Raw genomic sequence first — 17,506 nt, 5'->3', positions numbered from 1 at the left:
CTGTTTTTCAAGCCAAATTATGTAAATCTTAGGTTAATGTTTGGCTCTGCTGGTGTTTCTGAGTGGCACTGACTGCCCTCGTCTTTCTTTTAGGGTCGAAGTGTTGGCATTTATCAGTAGCCTAGAGAGTGATAATTTCTGCATTGAAATTTTTTTTTTTTCAAGTTTTAAAGCTCATCAGAATGTCTTGTGTGGATTTCGTACCATAAAAAGAGGACATGGGCAAGCTTGTAGAGCTGTGAGACCTTGAAGCTACATGCTTTCTAACTAATATTCCCCACCTAGGAGAGTGTGTGGATGTACAGATGATTAAAAACATGAAACTGAATCTCCAAGTCTGCACGAGCTTTCTAGTTCTTCCTGTTCATATTTTTATTTTAATATTTATTTATTTTTTTGTTTTATGCCTAGGAGGTCTACTACAGAAGATATACATCATTTAAGAAGATTAATGGAAAAGTTTAGGGAAGAGAAAAGGGGCTTGCATATGATAGGATACCTAGGGAAGTTCTATGGTGGTTTTTAGAAAAAAGGGGTGTTTGTAGTTGGTATACTAGTGTCATTAAGGATATGTACAATGGAGTAATGATTAGCATTTGGACTGCAAGTGGAGCGACTTTGAGCCCATATCTTTTTGCTTTAGTGATGTAAATTGACTAGGAATATTCAAAATGAGGTTCCATGGTATATGTTGTTTCCAGATGATATTGTCTTGATTGATGAAACTAGCGGTGGGTAGAATCTAGGTTAGAATTATGGAGAGTAGCTTTAGAATCTAGAGGCTTTAGGATAAATAGAAATAAGACAGAATATATGACATGTAATTTTAGTCATAGTAGGAGAAATATTGGACACAAAATTAAACTTGATGACGAAAAAATAATAGCACTAGTAGATTTCGATACCTTGGATATATTATGCAAGATGGAGGAGAAATTGAAGAAGATGTAATGTATAGAGTTAAATCAAGTTGGGTAAAGGGAGGAAATGCTTTGAGTGTGCTGTGTGATCGTAGAATACCCTTAAAATTAAAAAGGAAGTTTTATAGGATGATTGTAAGACCAGCTATGCTATATGGACCAGAATGTTGGGTGACTAAGATGAGAATGCTAAGATGGATTACTAGTATAGCATTAAAAGATAATTTAAGGAATGAACATATTTGCAGTAAGTTAGGCGTAGCTCCTGTAGAAGAAAAGATAAGGATGAGACGACTCAGATGGTTTGAGCATTCGCAATATAGGCCACATAGTGCGCTAGTGAGGAAGAGTGAGTGAATTACTGTGAGGGGCAATAGAAGCGGTAGGGCCAGACCTAAAATAACTTGGAATGAGATAGTGAGTAGGGATTTAATAGCCCTAAATTTGTTGAAGGAAATTGTCTACGATCACATAAATTGGCAGAAAAATATTCATGTAGTCGACCTCACCTAGTGTGACTTAAGGCTTGGTTGTTGTTAATAATCTATATAGCTGAATTTAAAAAAAAAAACCAATCATATCTGAATAAATTACAGTAGGGACTAAATTTTTGCCCCATTCTCCTAGTGGGGAGTGGGGACTAATCTTTTTTGTTATCTTATTGGAGGGATTAAATTTCAAATATTTGAAATACTGGTATGACCATCACACAAGTAATGGAGACCTAATAAAAATCTGATGTGGATGATTGATCAAGAAGAAGCAGTTACATCAGCATGTATAAACTTTTACTCAATTCCTGTTATAAGGACTTTTTCTTTCTCTTAGTTCGGGTGATGCGAAAATCATTGGCAAAAAGTTAAATCCCTAAACGGTATAAAAGTTTACTCCCCACTGATATAATAACTTCTTGCTTGATGTGTCATCAACATTAGATTTTCAATAGGTCCCTGTAACCTGTTTTGCTGCTGTCTCTAAGAATGAAAAATTTTGAATTTTAATACCTCCTGTAGGAAAAATAAAAGGTCAGTCCTCTTAACATGTCAACATGAATGGGGTAAATGTTTAGTCCCCATTGGTTTAATTTACCCTTCTAATTCTCTCTATGTGGAACTCTTAATATAGATTTGTGGGCATGCTTGTTCTGATATTTCTGTGCAAGACGTATGCTCGTGCATCTGTGATTTAAAATTTGAGCATTTAAACTTGTAAATCTTGTTGGTAAATTTAAAAAGATTTGCTTGGTGAGCTTGGTAATTTGTCTAACCATGGGAAACTTGGTGGGACAGACTTTTGGGACCCACTTACCATAAATTCTTGTAAAAAAACTCGCTTTTAAAAACTTCCAAGAGAGATGTTGTTATACCATCCAATTTGTGCATAGTGCACAAACTTGTTTGTTGGTTTTCAGTGGGAAGGTCAGAGGACAAAGATTTTGATGAATTTAGTTGCCAGTATTCATCATATCCACATGGTTGTTCTCCTTAAATGAAACTGGTTATTAGGGAAGTTCACTGGGTAAATTATACTGTAAGATGTTTAAGACATCTTTCTCATTTGATCCATGATCCTAATGTTAGTCCTTTTGCCCTTTATTCTTTAATTTGGAAAGCTAAAATTTCCTTTAAGGATAAGGCTTTTACTTGGAGTGTGATTGCCAATCCTTCAGAAAATCAATACTGATGACTTGCTTTAGGAGTGAAGACCTAACAAGACCATGTTGCCTGATGATTGTATCCTTAGTTTATGAGTTGGGAGAATTGCTCACTCTTGTTTTTACATGTCCTTTCACATGGATTCTTTGGAATAACTTGTTTATTATTTTTGGCAAAAATTGGGTGTGCCCCTCTTCTTCATAGAAGTTCTGTACTATTATGTTAGTGGGTTTGGCAAGAGCAAAGAGAGGAAAGCTTTGAGGTGTTGCTCTGTTTTGGCTATTGGTGTATTTAGTAGGAAATAAATGCTAGAATTTTGAAAGGGATGGCCGCTTCTGTTATCATACTTTGGTGCAGAGTGTTGTTCCTTACATCCCTTTGGTGTTCAGAAAATGGATTCTTTCATCATGTATAACTCGAAGAACTAGTGTGGGATTGGTTGGTGTTATTTTACTAGAATTATCTTGCAGTTATTTCCTTTATTGCTTAGCTGTTTTCCTCTAGTAATGGGTGGATATCTTGTTTTCCCTGTTTTTTTTTTTTCCTTTGTTGTACTCTTTTCTTTCTCTAGTATAATTCTTTGTTTATCAAAAAACAATATAAAGTACTGTAAGATGTTTAGGATGTGACACTAGTATCATTTCAAGACTGTTTTTTAGTACTTGCATCAAAAGAATTATATTTCATTGTTGAAATGAATGGCACTTAATGTAGGTTGGAGCAACGCCAGATTTGATGGTTGCTTACATTGATTTCTTCCTTGGTGGAGATGAAAAACGTTTAGACATGGCATCCATTATCCAGAAGAGATTTCCCATGTGTATAATTTTTGGTGGGGATGGAAGCTATATGTCACCTTACAATCTTCACAGTGACACATTGTTGACAAGTCTTCTTGGCCAGGTATTTTTGCTGTTGCTGGTTGTTTAATGAATTTTATTATCATTTATTTCACGTTTGTTTTCAAGAATAAATATTCATTTTTGTATTCATTTCGGACATTAAAGTTTGTCATTTATCTAGCATGTACCCCCAACTGTCTGGAATCGTTTTGTGGCTGGTTTAAATGCTCAATTACGAACAGTGAGGCATGGGTCTATCCGTTCTGCACTCATCCCCATTATTGATTGGCTTGGTAGTCATGGTAATCCCCAGCTGGAGTTCCATGGGGTGAAAATTGAGCTTGGATGGTTCCAGGCCACGGCTTCTGGTTACTATCAACTTGGTATCTTGGTAGCTGTTGGTGATTATTTTCTTCCAAATGTGCACCAGCCTGAATTGCTGGATAGAAGAGATGATGAATGTGCAAGGTAAATTTAATTAATTTGTCAATGTCATTTATTAAACTAAGGTAATGTAAATCATGCAGCAACTTTTTGTGTATTCTAAGAGGCATGTAATTGGCATACATTGTCATTGTTTTGATCCGGTGTATGATGCTTGCAGTGTACAGTAGACTTAGCTTTTCACATCTGTCATATGATTTTGATGAAGATATGAAAATTTTCCTTTTGCTATGGCATCATAGCATAATCTAGCATACTTTTTGTTAAAGCTTGATATACATTGTTGACTCATAACCTAATAGCTTAAGCTTTTAGGTGAAGTGGTAATCTTAAGATGGTATCGGAGCTATTGTTGCCAGGATGTCCTGGGTTCTAGCCGTGTTGCCTGTGTTTATTGTTTGTTTGTTAAAATGCTCTCATTCCCTGTAATGGAAGTTGTTTATTGTTTGTTTATCTCTTCACGTGCAACTGGCTGCATGTGCAGGGGATTAAGGCTTGATATATGTTGTTGACCAACAACCTAATAGCTTAAGATTGAGGTCAAAGTGGTTGCTTTACTGTTAACACATTTTGAGCCTCTACTTTCAGAATTTCTGGTGAGAAAAACCGTTGGATTATTTCTTCCATTGTATGACCATAGTGAAGAAGTGAATTTGCAGTTTGGAGAATAACTTTACTAATAACATGTTTATCCATAAATTATTCTAAAAATTATCTTTTATCCATTGGGAGATTAAATTTGCAGTGACCTTACATGTACCAATGCTGAAATTGTAGCACACATTTTTCTAATTCTATAGACATAAAGACAACTTGGTGGGACAGTTCAGAATTAACATTACGATGATGCTGACTAGTTTTAAAACCCAGACTAATGTCCAACTCAAAAAGACAATGGATCTGTTGGTTTGATCGGACCATGGGTTCAAATAGGTGGCTGAGTATGTGATGCCAGCATGATTATATATTTATGAAAATAATAATATGACGCTATTCTGAGGTTTCAATCTGGCCAAGTGAACAGGCCAAAGCTCAAAATGTCTTAAAGTTGCAAGCAGGCCAAATTTCTAAACGCCTCAGGTTATCATCAGGCCCAAGCTCATGAACAATGGATTTTGAATTAAAGACAGGATCCTTTTGACCCATTTTGTGGCAGGCCCCAGAATAAGTCTGAAGGGAGGATCGGCCTGGAAGATAATAAAGTGAAGGCCCTTTTTTGGGCTTTAAAGGAAGGAGCCAGAAATTGCTGGGCACCCTAATGAGGCCCAATACTCTAGTTTTTTAAAGAAGAGTGCTGGCCATGTGAGTAGGGTTACTAAGGAGAACAAGGATACAGCGCAGGGGTCAGGGACAATTTCTGTAGGCATCCAATCAAGGAAGTAGAATATGAGCACTTCATCTTTGCAATTATGATTAGTGACAGGGTTAATGGTGAGTTGGAAGGCTGGCTGAAGTCTCTCTGTATTTATGGGTGGCAGATGCTGCCATTATGAGACCCAGAAAAAGCCACTGCAGATTGATGCTTTTGGGGGAGGGGGAGTTGGTTGGCTAATAATCTTGAAGAATGGGAGGAGGATCTTCAGAGTAGACGAGATGATTGGGAAGGGAAGGATGTGTAAAAATGTTAGTGGTAATAAGTTTTATATCCATATTCCATAGGCAAGCTGGCTGCTGTGGGTATGGGAAAAGGTTCTGATTCCAAGCTAGTGGAATAGGAAAATGAAAAAAATCATAAGTAGAAATGCTAAACGAGGTTTGTGTATTATGGAATCTTTGAGTGGTAAGAAGGGGGATTGATGCAGGGGCAGCATCAAGGTTCTGCAGCCATGAAAGAGATTAGAAGAAATAGAAGAGAGGAAGGCAAGGGAAGGGAGGAGAGAGAAGATACCAGGGGGAACTCGTGTCCGATTAACAATTCACATTGATCAATAATTGCCTACAAATGGCTTTCACACACTATTTATAAGAAGACCTCTAAATATATGAAATTACTCACATACCCCTAAAACTACATTACATTCCAAACATACCCCTTAAATACACAATTACTACAAACAAGCCTCCAACATAAATAATCCTAATACAAGCAACTACACAGTACACACATACTTAAACAACTGAATAACTAAGCACATTTGGGTTTTGGTTCCAATAAACCGTTCACCCTATTCTTTGACATAGACCTCCCAATTGGGTCGAAATGATACATCCAAATAGCCACTTCTCATCCTACATCAGGTATATAGATGGGAATGGGAGGAGCTGGTAAAGGAAAGGAGAAGAAAAAATGGGGTGATGTATCAGAGAGCGATAGTGTAGTTCAGTCATGATAATTTCCTAATCCTGGACAAATTTTGGGAACAGGCTATGGTTCTGATTCGTCTGATTTACTTGCTGATTTATCATATGTACCTCCTTAACCAATGGTAGGTCTGGGCGTATCCCTATCTGGGTGTATGGATGGGATTTTGTATACTCTAGGGGAGGAGATTAATGGGAAGGACCTAGAAACCGAGCAACTGCTAGATAAGATGGGCCTGTGGATGTCTGATCCTGGAGGTAATGTAGTTCAGTTGGATTTTGGGGGGGTTGGGTTTAAAAGGAAGGTGAGAAAAGGCTAATGGAATCTATGATGGAAAAGGGCTAAAGAAAGCTTTCACAATTAGTTTCCTCTTTTAGTTTGTATGTCTTTCTCCTTTATTAATATAATTCTTTTTCTCATTAAAAAAAAATCACACTAATCTGAGTTACAAAGATGCTGGCGATAATCACCTATTAGCCAATGAGCCAAAAATGATTACCGACACATTTTAGATAAAACTAGTGCTTCTTTAAAAATTTTCTTAAATCTATTATTGTTATTATTATTAGGAGTCAAAGATAAAGATAAAATGTGTGATTAAATTAATAAATAAGCTACCAAATTTGGGGCAGTCTGTGCTTGCGCCAGTGTGCTTGTGTATATATTTAGGTTATTAACTATTGGTATATATACTGTTTACTTGTACATGAACAACCAAGTCAATTTGGTATTGTGGTGTCTCACAAGTAGAATTTATTTTGAAATCCCAGGTTCGATTCAGCCCTGCATCATCCACACCTTTTTATCCATTTCTGACCCTGGTTTAGTCCTGTTCTAACCAAGTCTGCTGTCTATGCCAGTTTGTGTTGTTTCTGGATTTGGGGCCTTGACTGGACTGTCCTGGTGATGATTGGTCCAGTAGAACCCAGTTGGACCTGCCAGTCCGGTCCAGATTTTAAAGCCATGATGATGACAATAATGAATTACAAAATTTTAACTACATTGTTGTTTTTGGAAGTAGCATATATTACCTTTTATTTTATTTTTATTTATCTACACTGAAATGCGTGTCCATAATTACTTCCATGGATTAAATAATTAATGAGTTCTTTATACATGGGTTGCCCTAGGCCAATATATTGTTTACTAGTGAAGAATAATAAATATTGTTATTGTTGATCCATATTTCAGGAGAAATGCTGCAGTTACACATAAAAGCGTTGGGCAACAACACCAGAGTCAGCTGAGTGTGAGTCATGCATTATCTCGTAAAAGGATAACTGGAGGAATTAATGGAGGTCTTATAAATGATGCTACCTTGAAGTCTCTGGATTTTAGAAGGGACTTTCTCTTTCCACTATCTCTCCTACTACACAATACAAGGCCCGTTGGCCGTCAGGTATTTGGAATGTATTATATATAGGATATAGCACCTCTATAATGGTTTTATTGTTGGTTTATCATTCATTCTTGTGCATTTGGATGTTCTGTGTTTCTCAGGATACCCTGCTGTTGCTGATTTCTGTCATACTTTTGGCAGATCTTTCTGTCACCCTCCTTACATTCCTTCAGTTCTATTGGATTTCTCTTGGGGCTTTTCTTGCTGTCTTGCTTATCCTTCCTCTATCCTTGCTTTCTCCCTTCCCAGCAGGCTTGAATGCTTTATTCAGCAAAGGACCTAGAAGAGCATCACTTGCTCGTATATATGCACTGTGGAATGCTACTTCCCTGTCAAACATTGTGAGTTATGACAAGAGGGTGGTGTCTTTCACTTAGATTACTGCCTTACTGGAATACTTTTGTACTTAAATTGACAGGGTGCTTTGCTTAGCTAAATTTTCTATTGACATATCTCTGCACTTGTCAAGACAAAGTATTTGCCCATAAAAAGAAAACTTGAATGCTGGGAGCTTTAAATTCTTTCTGATTCCCTCTAGTAGCATATGTTTTGTATGCAGCTGGGAAGCTACAAATGAGAATCTTCCAACATTAATTGAGATATAAATAAAAATAAAATCGTATGGTCTCAAAATCATTAACAGTCACAAATGTCACTTTTGACTGAACTCCACATGCCATTGTTAAGCCACCACTTTACCTAAAAGCTTGGGATGTAAGGTTCTGGGCCGACAATGCATATCAAGCTTGAACACCATCCCCTCTTATGGTCTAACCTGCTTTTATCTGCTTTGTGTGGCTGCTTACAATTTATCAAGGATGACAAAGGATTGCTCAAAGCGTTTGAATGGGTAGTGTGCAGAATTTGATGTCGATTCATTTAGTAAAGGTGGAAGTTTCTGAAGCTAGGGGGGATATTTTCGGTGTTCATCCCAACTGGCTCAAAAAAGTGATGGCTCTTGCTTTGTGAATGGTTTTGTGAGTTGGCTAGGGATCTCTGTCCTGATTCTAGTGGCAAAGGTGAAGGAAGTAAGCTAGTTCACCAATAGTAGGATCAGGTGGCAGCAGCAGAGAATAATGCAAGGGTGAAGGATGAACTTTAAGTGATCAGTCATGGAACCAGGGCATGATGGCAGGGAAAGGTCTGATCTTTTGAACAGGTATGTAATATCAACATTGCTGACAGAGCCATAGAGGCAGGTGCTAGTCCATGAAGCTAGCTGCTTCTAATAAGGGTCAAGGGGGTTCTATTTCTGGTGTTTCAAGTAGCACTATAGCAGAGAGGCCCTGTTAAAGCTTGATATGAAATTGTTGGTCTGCAACCTAATTGCTCTAGCTTTTAGGTGAAGTTGTAATCTAACATGGTATCAGAGTTATGGTTGCCAAGAGGTCCCGGGTTCTAGTCTCGTCGGTTCCATTTATCTTGTGTTGGTGAAAAATTGATCTTATTTCCTGTAACGGGTGTTTTCTATTGTTTTCTTATCATCTCTCCATGTGCAATTGGGCTGCACGTGCAGAGGAGTGTACTGCATCAATGTACACAGTCTAATTTCCTTCCATATTCTCTGGCTATTATAAACCAACCTATTGTTTTCATTTCAAGATTGAACATTGTACTTCCACAAAGTGCTGCCCTTAGGACTCCCTGCCTGGTACATAGATTAGATTACCTACATGTGGTCATTTGATACCTCATGACCTTACTTCTTACATGTTAAAAAAATTTGGAGTATTTGGAGTTGTTTTAGACTAAGGTCATTGAGACTAATGGTTTTTAAATTCTTAAAATCCTGTTGTGTCAAATATCTTTGCTTGCTTAAAGAGCAATTTTTGGATTTTGCAGGCTGTTGCTTACATCTGTGGCATGTTAAAATATGGATTGACCTACTTCCAACCTCTTCAGAAGGAAAATATGTGGAACACTAGAAGGTGAGTCTTTATTTTTCTCAAAAAACTCTTCCTAGAGATCAAATAATGGAACTCTTGGAAAGTAGGCCTTTTGCTACAGTAAGATACTGTACACAAACTTTCCACATGTGCAGTGTGAAAAACATTTGATATATACCATGTTAAGAGCTTTACTGATTTTCTGCCATGGGAGGTCACTAAGCTTTCTGTAACTTTTTTATGCTTCTAAACCTACAGGGAGGACTATGGATTGGGTGTATTTGACTTATTTGCACCTTGTTTAAAATTAAGTCACCTCATTTTTAGATCCATATCAACCCTTTTCCTGAACTTTGAGATTTTTAGTGTTTGAAAGTACACGAATGCATGCTCACCTCTGATACTCATAGCCAAAAGCTTTAACTAATGTAATATCTACTCAGTTAATAACTCAATTCTTTGAGACATGAAAATAAATATCTAGCAGTAGCAATTCAGGAGAAAATATGATTATATGGAATTCTCAATATTGGATAAGAATAAGATTCATGAACTGTTAGTTACGTGTGGCTAAAAAACGAATTGGTTGGTGATATGCATTTATGATGAAAACAACCAAAAAAAATGAAAAAAAAAAAAATCATTTTGTGAGATTATAGAACCCAATAATAATACTCATCGCCAAAGCACAAACCATGTAACCTAAGGAAAATGAGCCTTAGGGATTTCACCCATAGGTGAGTTAACACTTGATCATGCTCAATGGTCACCATCTTAGGTACTCGAGATATTGTGTTTGGAGAGGTGGATGGATAGGACTACTAGTTGCTCGATCAGGACCCTAGCTTTACAAACCCCATCTCTTGTTCCCTCCCGCCTCAACAGCGGAGCTAGATGCATCGAAAGGCCCGTTCTTGAAGCCCCTCTCAATCTTAGGGAAGGGGGAAGGAGTCTAACACGGGGAGTTGTATGCTGCGTTTGAGAAGGATGAATCGCTTGCGAACAGGGAAAGACCCAGCTGACCTGCCCAGGGCTCGAGGGCGAGCTTTAGGGAAGAAAAAGGGGGAAAAAGTAAAGTCTAAGCACATATGGCACGAAAAGGAATATCTACTCAGTTTTAACTCAATTCTTTGAAACGTGAAAATTTATATCAAGCAGTGACAATCAGGTGAAAATGTGATTTTATGGAATTCTCAATATTGAACTAGATAAGATTCATGAACAAGTTACATGTGGTTGAAAAACTAATTGGTTGGCAATATATATTTACGATGAAAAACAACCAAAAATTGAAAAACATATCATTTTATGAAATTATAGAACCCTCCAAAGCAGCTCACATCCCCTTCATGTGGGCTTCTTCCATTAGCATTTTTCAGGCAAGATCACAAACCCCATCTCCTTCACCCGCCCTTCCTCTATTCCCCCCTCGTGACTGGGAAGTTCAGTGAGCCTGCTTCCATATCTCCTTGCACAGCCACATCTTTTCCACCAAGTGAAGCAGTAGATCAACTCCTCCACCCCACTCCTTTTTTTCTTTTTAAAATCCTTATCTTTTTCCACCAGAATCAGTTTACAATGTCCAAATGCTTCAAGATTCTGTGTGCATGAAAAGTCTCCCCATGGATTCAGCTTCTTACTCTTTCAATTCAATTTCCTTTGCTTGTGCATTTGCATGGATGATGGTGGAGACAACAACACTGAGATTTGAGGGGGCAATTTTTGATGGATGGCTGCAACTAACAAAGTGAATTTTTTTGGCTTCCAAGGGTTGAATGAGTTCTGTCTGATGTTAGCACTTGTTTTTGGGTTGCTGGACCCAAAGACTTAAAAATTTAGATTTTAACTAAAGTTTAAACTTAAAATTGCTTATTAATGTAAACAAACAAATGGTTTAGTTCATTTGCAAGTGTAGATGTACTATTTTATTTGTGTTCTATCATCTTATGTTATAAAAAATTTTTAAAGACAAATGAAAATATTTAATTAGTGATAACTGGAAAGAAAATATTTTTAAAATATATGTATAAAATAGTGTACTCAGGGCATGGTTAGGGCTTTGATGGGAATCATATGAGGGGATTTTCTTTCTCTGTTTTTGTTTTTGTATTATGTCCTGAGTTGATTAGTAGAGAGGGCTGTGGCAAGAGGTTTTTAAGAGGGATTGGGGTGGGGAATTAGGGGGTGCTGGTGTCATGTCTTCAGTTTTTAGACGAGTCTTTTTGAATGTGTTTAATATTTTGCAATTTTTTTTTTAGAGGATTTTGGGTTTAAAAATAGGTTTCCCAAGAGTGGGATTGCAGGTATTAATTATAATTTTAATAGATCTTTGGAGATGGCTTCTTTAGCAGCTTGTGGTATTTTAGAGTTGCCTTTAATGTATTTAGGGGGTTCCTTTGGATGGTAATCCTAGGATTGTGAGGTTTTGGAATCGGGTGGTGTTGTCTAGGCATCTAGATGGATGTAAGGGTTCTTAACTTTCTCTAAATGGGTTTATCGCACTTGTCAGACTTGTCTTTTTTATCCCTTGTTATTATTTGTATATTTTTGGAATTCTTGGACAAGTAGCTAGAAAGATTTGGAGAATCTTGAGAAATTTCCTTTGGTCTGGGTCAAGGAATAGAGTGATCATTTAATTAGTTGGGAGGTCATTTGGACACACATTAATGCCCAAAGAAAGAAAAGAAATAAAAGGTAAGAGGGAAAAGAAGGGAATGAATTTATGTTTTTTCCTTTATTGTCCAAGTCTACATGAGTAAAATGCCTACATATCCTCCAGTGAGGAATCAAGCCATCTGCAGTTCATCAAAACATTTCCAAATTTGGTTTTAGCAAATATTTTGATGCAATTCTTGAAATCACTTGAAAAATTTTGACATTTTGATTGAAAAATCTTCATTTTTGTTTTAAAAATTTGACTTTGAATGAATCCTCTGCAAATCAAAATTTAATCAAGTTTAAGTTTGAAAATACATCATTTTTCCACCCTCAAGTTACGTCATAGGTGATTATTTTGAAAAATGGTGTTTTACTTAAACTTTAAAAAGTGTGGATTTTTTGTGGGAGAACCACAACCTCGCTTTGAAAATTTGAAAATCTGGCGAATGCTTGAATGCCACATCGTGAACGTTCACTCCAATTTTTTGGTTTGAAAAACTTGAAAAACACTTGAAACTTTTTGAAAATCCTATTTTAAAATGAAATCTTGGTTTTTAATGGAAAAACCATGAAAACACATTAAGATATCAACATTTAAACTTGACCATACATTCTAGGGAGTGTTTAGACTCATAAAATTCACAAAAACTAGAGGAAGTATGGAGAAAATGGCAAAAAATATGGCCTTGGGATAGGCTGGTCGACCGCCTACATGTCCCTCCTTTGAAAAATGCCACTTTATGCAATTTCTTCACAAATGTAAACTACAACTTCATCCCAAATGGATCCTAGATGACATTTTCATCACAAAATGCATGATTTTATGCTAGAATAACAGCATAACAACCTACATTACATGTATGGATTCATGCACAAACTCGAAATAACTCTTGAAGACAACAAGGATAAAGTAATAGGGTGGACCTTGTATCAAATTCTTAATTGTTGATCAAGTGGGGATAGTCTTTCAAATGTGCACACCCCTAGATAACCCTCAAACAAGAAGAGAAAAAGATGTTATTCTCTTCTCAATTCTTAAAACATAATCATCTCTCAAACCCCTTCAAAGGATGTTCAAACTCTTCAATTTCTCTCTCCTTTTCCCCCACTTGGAACTGCCCAAAAGGCCTCCCAAATGGTCTATTTATAGACCACTGAAATATGGTGGGAAAACACTCGAATTTGAATTTCAAAGAGTCAAACTCAAACTAACGACCACCAACCAGTAACTACCAATTGCCCTAATCATTGCTTGACATGTAACAACTTATAGGACACTTGGCATGTTTGGATCCACTAGCCAATCAAATGAAAACAACTAAACAATTTGAATTTCACTTAGTTGGTTGACCGCTATCGGATGGCGCCCCAAACCAAAGAAGGGAAAAGGGCTAGTCGACCGCCAATAAGTGGCCAGTCAACTGTCCTATGTTGCAGTCTTTTTTCTTTGATTTGTATCTTAATTTTATATATATATATAGCCATTTTATATATATATATAGCTAGGTCTTGTTATTTTGTTGGTTAAAAAATGGCAATTGATAGTCTCCCATGAATGAGATCTCCCTTTGGTACTATTAAAACTTACTGTGCATTGTTGGTCCACAACTTAATAGCTTAAGTTTTTTGTAAAGTGTAATCTCAGATGGATCAGAGCTGGTTACCAGGAGGTTTTGGGTTCTAGTCTTGTTGCGTGTGTTTATTGTGTGGTGTTTAAAAAATAATACATATTTATCATTTGTTTGTCTCTCCATGAGCTGTTGGGAGTGTTAAAACTTGATATTCAATGTTGGCCCACAACCTAATAGCTTAAAAACTTTTAGGTAAAGTGGAAATCTAACAACAGGGTATAAAGCTACTAAAAGTAAGTTTTTCATGGAGATAAATGAGTTGGATGCTAATTTGGGAAAATGATGTTCTTCAGAGAGTCCTTGAAGATATATTTTACAGATCTATTCATCGTTATTTCTTGCGGCTTACACCAAAGTTGTTGTGTTTAAGGGTTTTCGCATTTGTTCTTGGGAAGATAATTGGTTGGGTTATTTTTCATTTCTCATTTCTTTTCCTCATTTGTATCGTCTTTCCTTGATGCATAATGGTGTTCTTTTTTTTTATATTTATTTTTATCTCGAATGGATGAATTATCTCTTAAGATTTCCATTTTTGAACGTGTCTTCATAATGTGGAGGTGGAGGAGCTCTGTTCTCTGCTGTTGGTGTAGGGTTATCATCCTACTGATATGGGGATCTTGAGTCTTGGGCTTAAGATATTTCTCTGGAGCATTTGATTCATATTGGCTTGTTCTTTCCGCTTCATTGTACTATTTGGAGGGCTAAAGCCCCATCTAGATTGGAGACTTTTATTGATTGGTTGTCCTTAATGAAGTTATCACTAGCAATCTATTGCAAAGTAGGAGGCCTCTAAAGGCTTTATCTCTGGATTTGTCCTTCATGTTTTGACTGTTGAGAATCCACCCCTCATATTTTTCTGCGTTTTTCTTTCTATTGGAGGGTTTGGAATGAGTTGTTTTATTGTTTGGAGAGGACTAGGTTTTTGTCTGGAATTAATTGAGGATTTGTGGGCTGTTTCTTTGATGGGTTTTGGCATGAATGGAGATTGCTCAGCCTTATGGACATGTGGGACTTTTGTAGTTTTGTGGGGTATTTGGTTTGAATGGAATGCACATGTATTTACGGGGATGAAAATGATGTCTTCTTTGCTCTGAGACAGGATACATTACTTGGCTTTGCTTTGGTCTTTTGCAGCCAGTTGTCATTAAACGGTGTCCTCAGATCTACAATGAAAATGGCAAGCTGTGTTATTTTTATTGTTGTTTTATATATTTTGTATTCGGTTCTTTTCAGATCTTCAGTGAGATTGGAAGGCAGGCAGTTTATTTTTATTGCAATCTCATCCTTTAAAGTTTCTTTTTTAAATGGGAGGATGTTTTATTCTATTCTTTGTACATGCTTTCCTCTTTAATGAAATCTCTTCTTTTTTTTCCATAAAAAAAAAAAAAAAAATTTTATATTCTTTCTACTTGGGAAGATTTGTTATTCTCCATTTTGTACATTATTTTTTCTTTAATGAAATATATTTTTATTTTATAAAAAAAAAATATTACTTAATGATAATATTACTTTCAGTTTTATTGCTCTCTCTTTATTTAATATTTTTTTATTATAATAGTGTATGTTATTATTTTAATAACATTATATTATGAGGGCATTGATGTCCAACTGTCCCCAGGGAAAATTTTAGTTCAAAAAATTGGATGCCCATGGGAATGAGATTCTTATGTTTTTGTTCCTTCATTCTTAGGGACTGAGATTGCATCATGTTACTTTCTAAGCATGAAACAAACTTGGGAATAAGATGCCGTGGCCTTTGCATTCCCAAGAATTCTTTAGAATCCTTCAAATCAAATGGAACCTAAGAGGACTACCTCCAAGTAGTCTGGTTTGGAGCTTCTTCACACCTTGCTTCAAGGGTCATGAAAGGGACAACCGCCCCTTGTTGCTCAGGGGTTTAGGAGTCGAGCCTCCGCAGATATCTTTAGCCAATCCAGCTTTGGGTCTGACTTGTCAGGTGCTTGGACTTTTAGTAGTCCCCTTGCACTTCCCCATTAGAACTTCTCACACGATCTATTTTCCCTCTTGCTTCTGCGACTCAGTTTGTTTTATCAGTGTCCTGTGCTCATCTTTTTATTGTCGTGTGAGCTTCAAATTTGGTTGTTTGACCTCATCCCCTTTTTATTCGTTCTTCTCTTGAGGCCAATATCTTCTTCACATGTAGCATACAGCCTAGCAGCAATGCACCATTGCAACTGGCTTTTGCTTAACGGCTTCCTCATTAGTTTCAAAATTGACCAAACTGCAGTTTTGTGTTTCTTTTAGCCCTCTTCTTTTGGCATGAACATATCATTGATCTTCCTGTACCTCTTGAAGATGTTTCCATGCCATCTGTGATTGACTTTCAGTGACATTGTTGAAAGAAATAGTCACTGGTTCTACCTTCTCTGATTAAGCCATGGACTGGGGATTCCTTGGATTTCTTGTTCAGAACAAAATGCAAAATAATTTCTATTTGGCTCTTATCTGAGATGTTTAGAAATTCTGCCAAATTTTGACAATTTTTGTTTGTTTTCAAAAAGCAAAATGGAATGGTAAACATCACTCAGGTCAAATCTATTTTGATGGACTGGTTTTCAATTCATCCATATAAATATGAGGCGAAAAAATGTCATACAACCCATAGATAGGTTATACCAGATAAATACTAATTTTTTTTTTTTTTCCATTTTCTTAACTTTGAATAGTGCAAAAACAGTTTCGGCTGTCTCTGTTGCCTCTTTTTTTTGTTTGAACTTGAACATTCCTTGATTAACTATTTCTAGTAACTTCTCAATTGTTTCTGCTCACAGGGAGGATGATAAGTGGTGGCTGTTGCCAACCATTCTTCTTCTATTCAAGTCAATACAAGCTCGTTTTGTCGATTGGCACATAGCAAATTTGGAAGTTCAGGATTTTTCCCTATTCTCTTCGGATCCGGATACTTTCTGGGCTTATGAGCCTAGCACATGACAGAATAATCAGGGGCTTTTAAAGGAATCGACAAATCATGGCTTCTTTATGCTGCCAAAAGGATGATGGAAGGGGGCAGAGCTTCTGTTAGAATGCGGAAGCAGCTCCTTTTCCCTGTAAATATGTTCAAATTTGTATAAAAGCATTTATATGGTTGTGCAGTTTTCTTTCTTGGGATTGAGAGAGTTTATTTGAAAAAGACAAGACGGGAAGTGCAGAAATTTATTGCAGATTGTTGTTGAAGTAACTCCTGCCAAAAAGATGTACTGTTTTTGTTAGGGTTCAAGAAGAATGGGCGTGATAGGATTTTTGAAAATGTAATGTACTCAAATTACCCAAATAGTGGCATTATAAGTCAATTTATTGTCCTTGATATTTTCTTCCAATGACCCATTTGTGTTATTTGCAGAAATGAAATATGCATGATAGACCCTAAAAGGTGCGACTCAAAGTAGGTCTGGACAAAATAAAGTGCGTAAAGATGACTTATGTAGGTTGTGTAGACTACTTCCATTTACGATAATTGAAAAGCTAAAAATTTACTTATATTTGAGGGGGAGCCTGTCAATGCTAATATGATTGCAAATCAAGTGGCTTTTTTATGTTAAAGGAAGGTGTTTAGGACTTAGAGGTTTTGATTTTCTCCTACATTTTGATACAAAGGTAAAGGTAAGAGTAAACAAAAGAGACAAGTTAAAATGGTAAAGCTTTTATCTAAAATTGATAAGAAAAGGGCCTATATATAGGATTTACATCAGAACACTTCATTCTAGCACTAACCACAAACTTCTATAAAATAGGATCACATGCTACCACT

At 36.5% G+C, this 17,506-nt stretch overlaps 1 protein-coding gene across 2 annotated transcripts in view; it reads left to right on the top strand.

The window, feature by feature from the left end:
- The window catches only part of LOC131164447 (uncharacterized), a 53,206-nt gene extending 36,131 nt beyond the window's left edge, over positions 1-17,075 (top strand). Inside the window, exons 18-23 of one of the 2 annotated variants that reach the window (XM_058121631.1) lie at positions 3,290-3,478; positions 3,599-3,885; positions 7,355-7,562; positions 7,664-7,903; positions 9,405-9,490; positions 16,530-17,075. In XM_058121631.1, coding sequence (XP_057977614.1) covers positions 3,290-3,478; positions 3,599-3,885; positions 7,355-7,562; positions 7,664-7,903; positions 9,405-9,490; positions 16,530-16,689 — 1,170 coding nt within the window. In that variant the 3' untranslated portion in view covers positions 16,690-17,075. The remainder of the gene's footprint in view (positions 1-3,289; positions 3,479-3,598; positions 3,886-7,354; positions 7,563-7,663; positions 7,904-9,404; positions 9,491-16,529) is intronic. The other variant, XM_058121632.1, reaches the window with a different exon arrangement.
- The last annotated feature ends 431 nt before the right edge of the window (positions 17,076-17,506 follow it).

Source organism: Malania oleifera, chromosome 9 (assembly GCF_029873635.1).
Source record: "Malania oleifera isolate guangnan ecotype guangnan chromosome 9, ASM2987363v1, whole genome shotgun sequence".
Lineage (NCBI taxonomy): Eukaryota > Viridiplantae > Streptophyta > Magnoliopsida > Santalales > Ximeniaceae > Malania > Malania oleifera.
The sequence above is the reverse complement of the archived record's forward strand: the minus strand, read 5'-3'. Positions and strand labels throughout refer to the sequence as shown.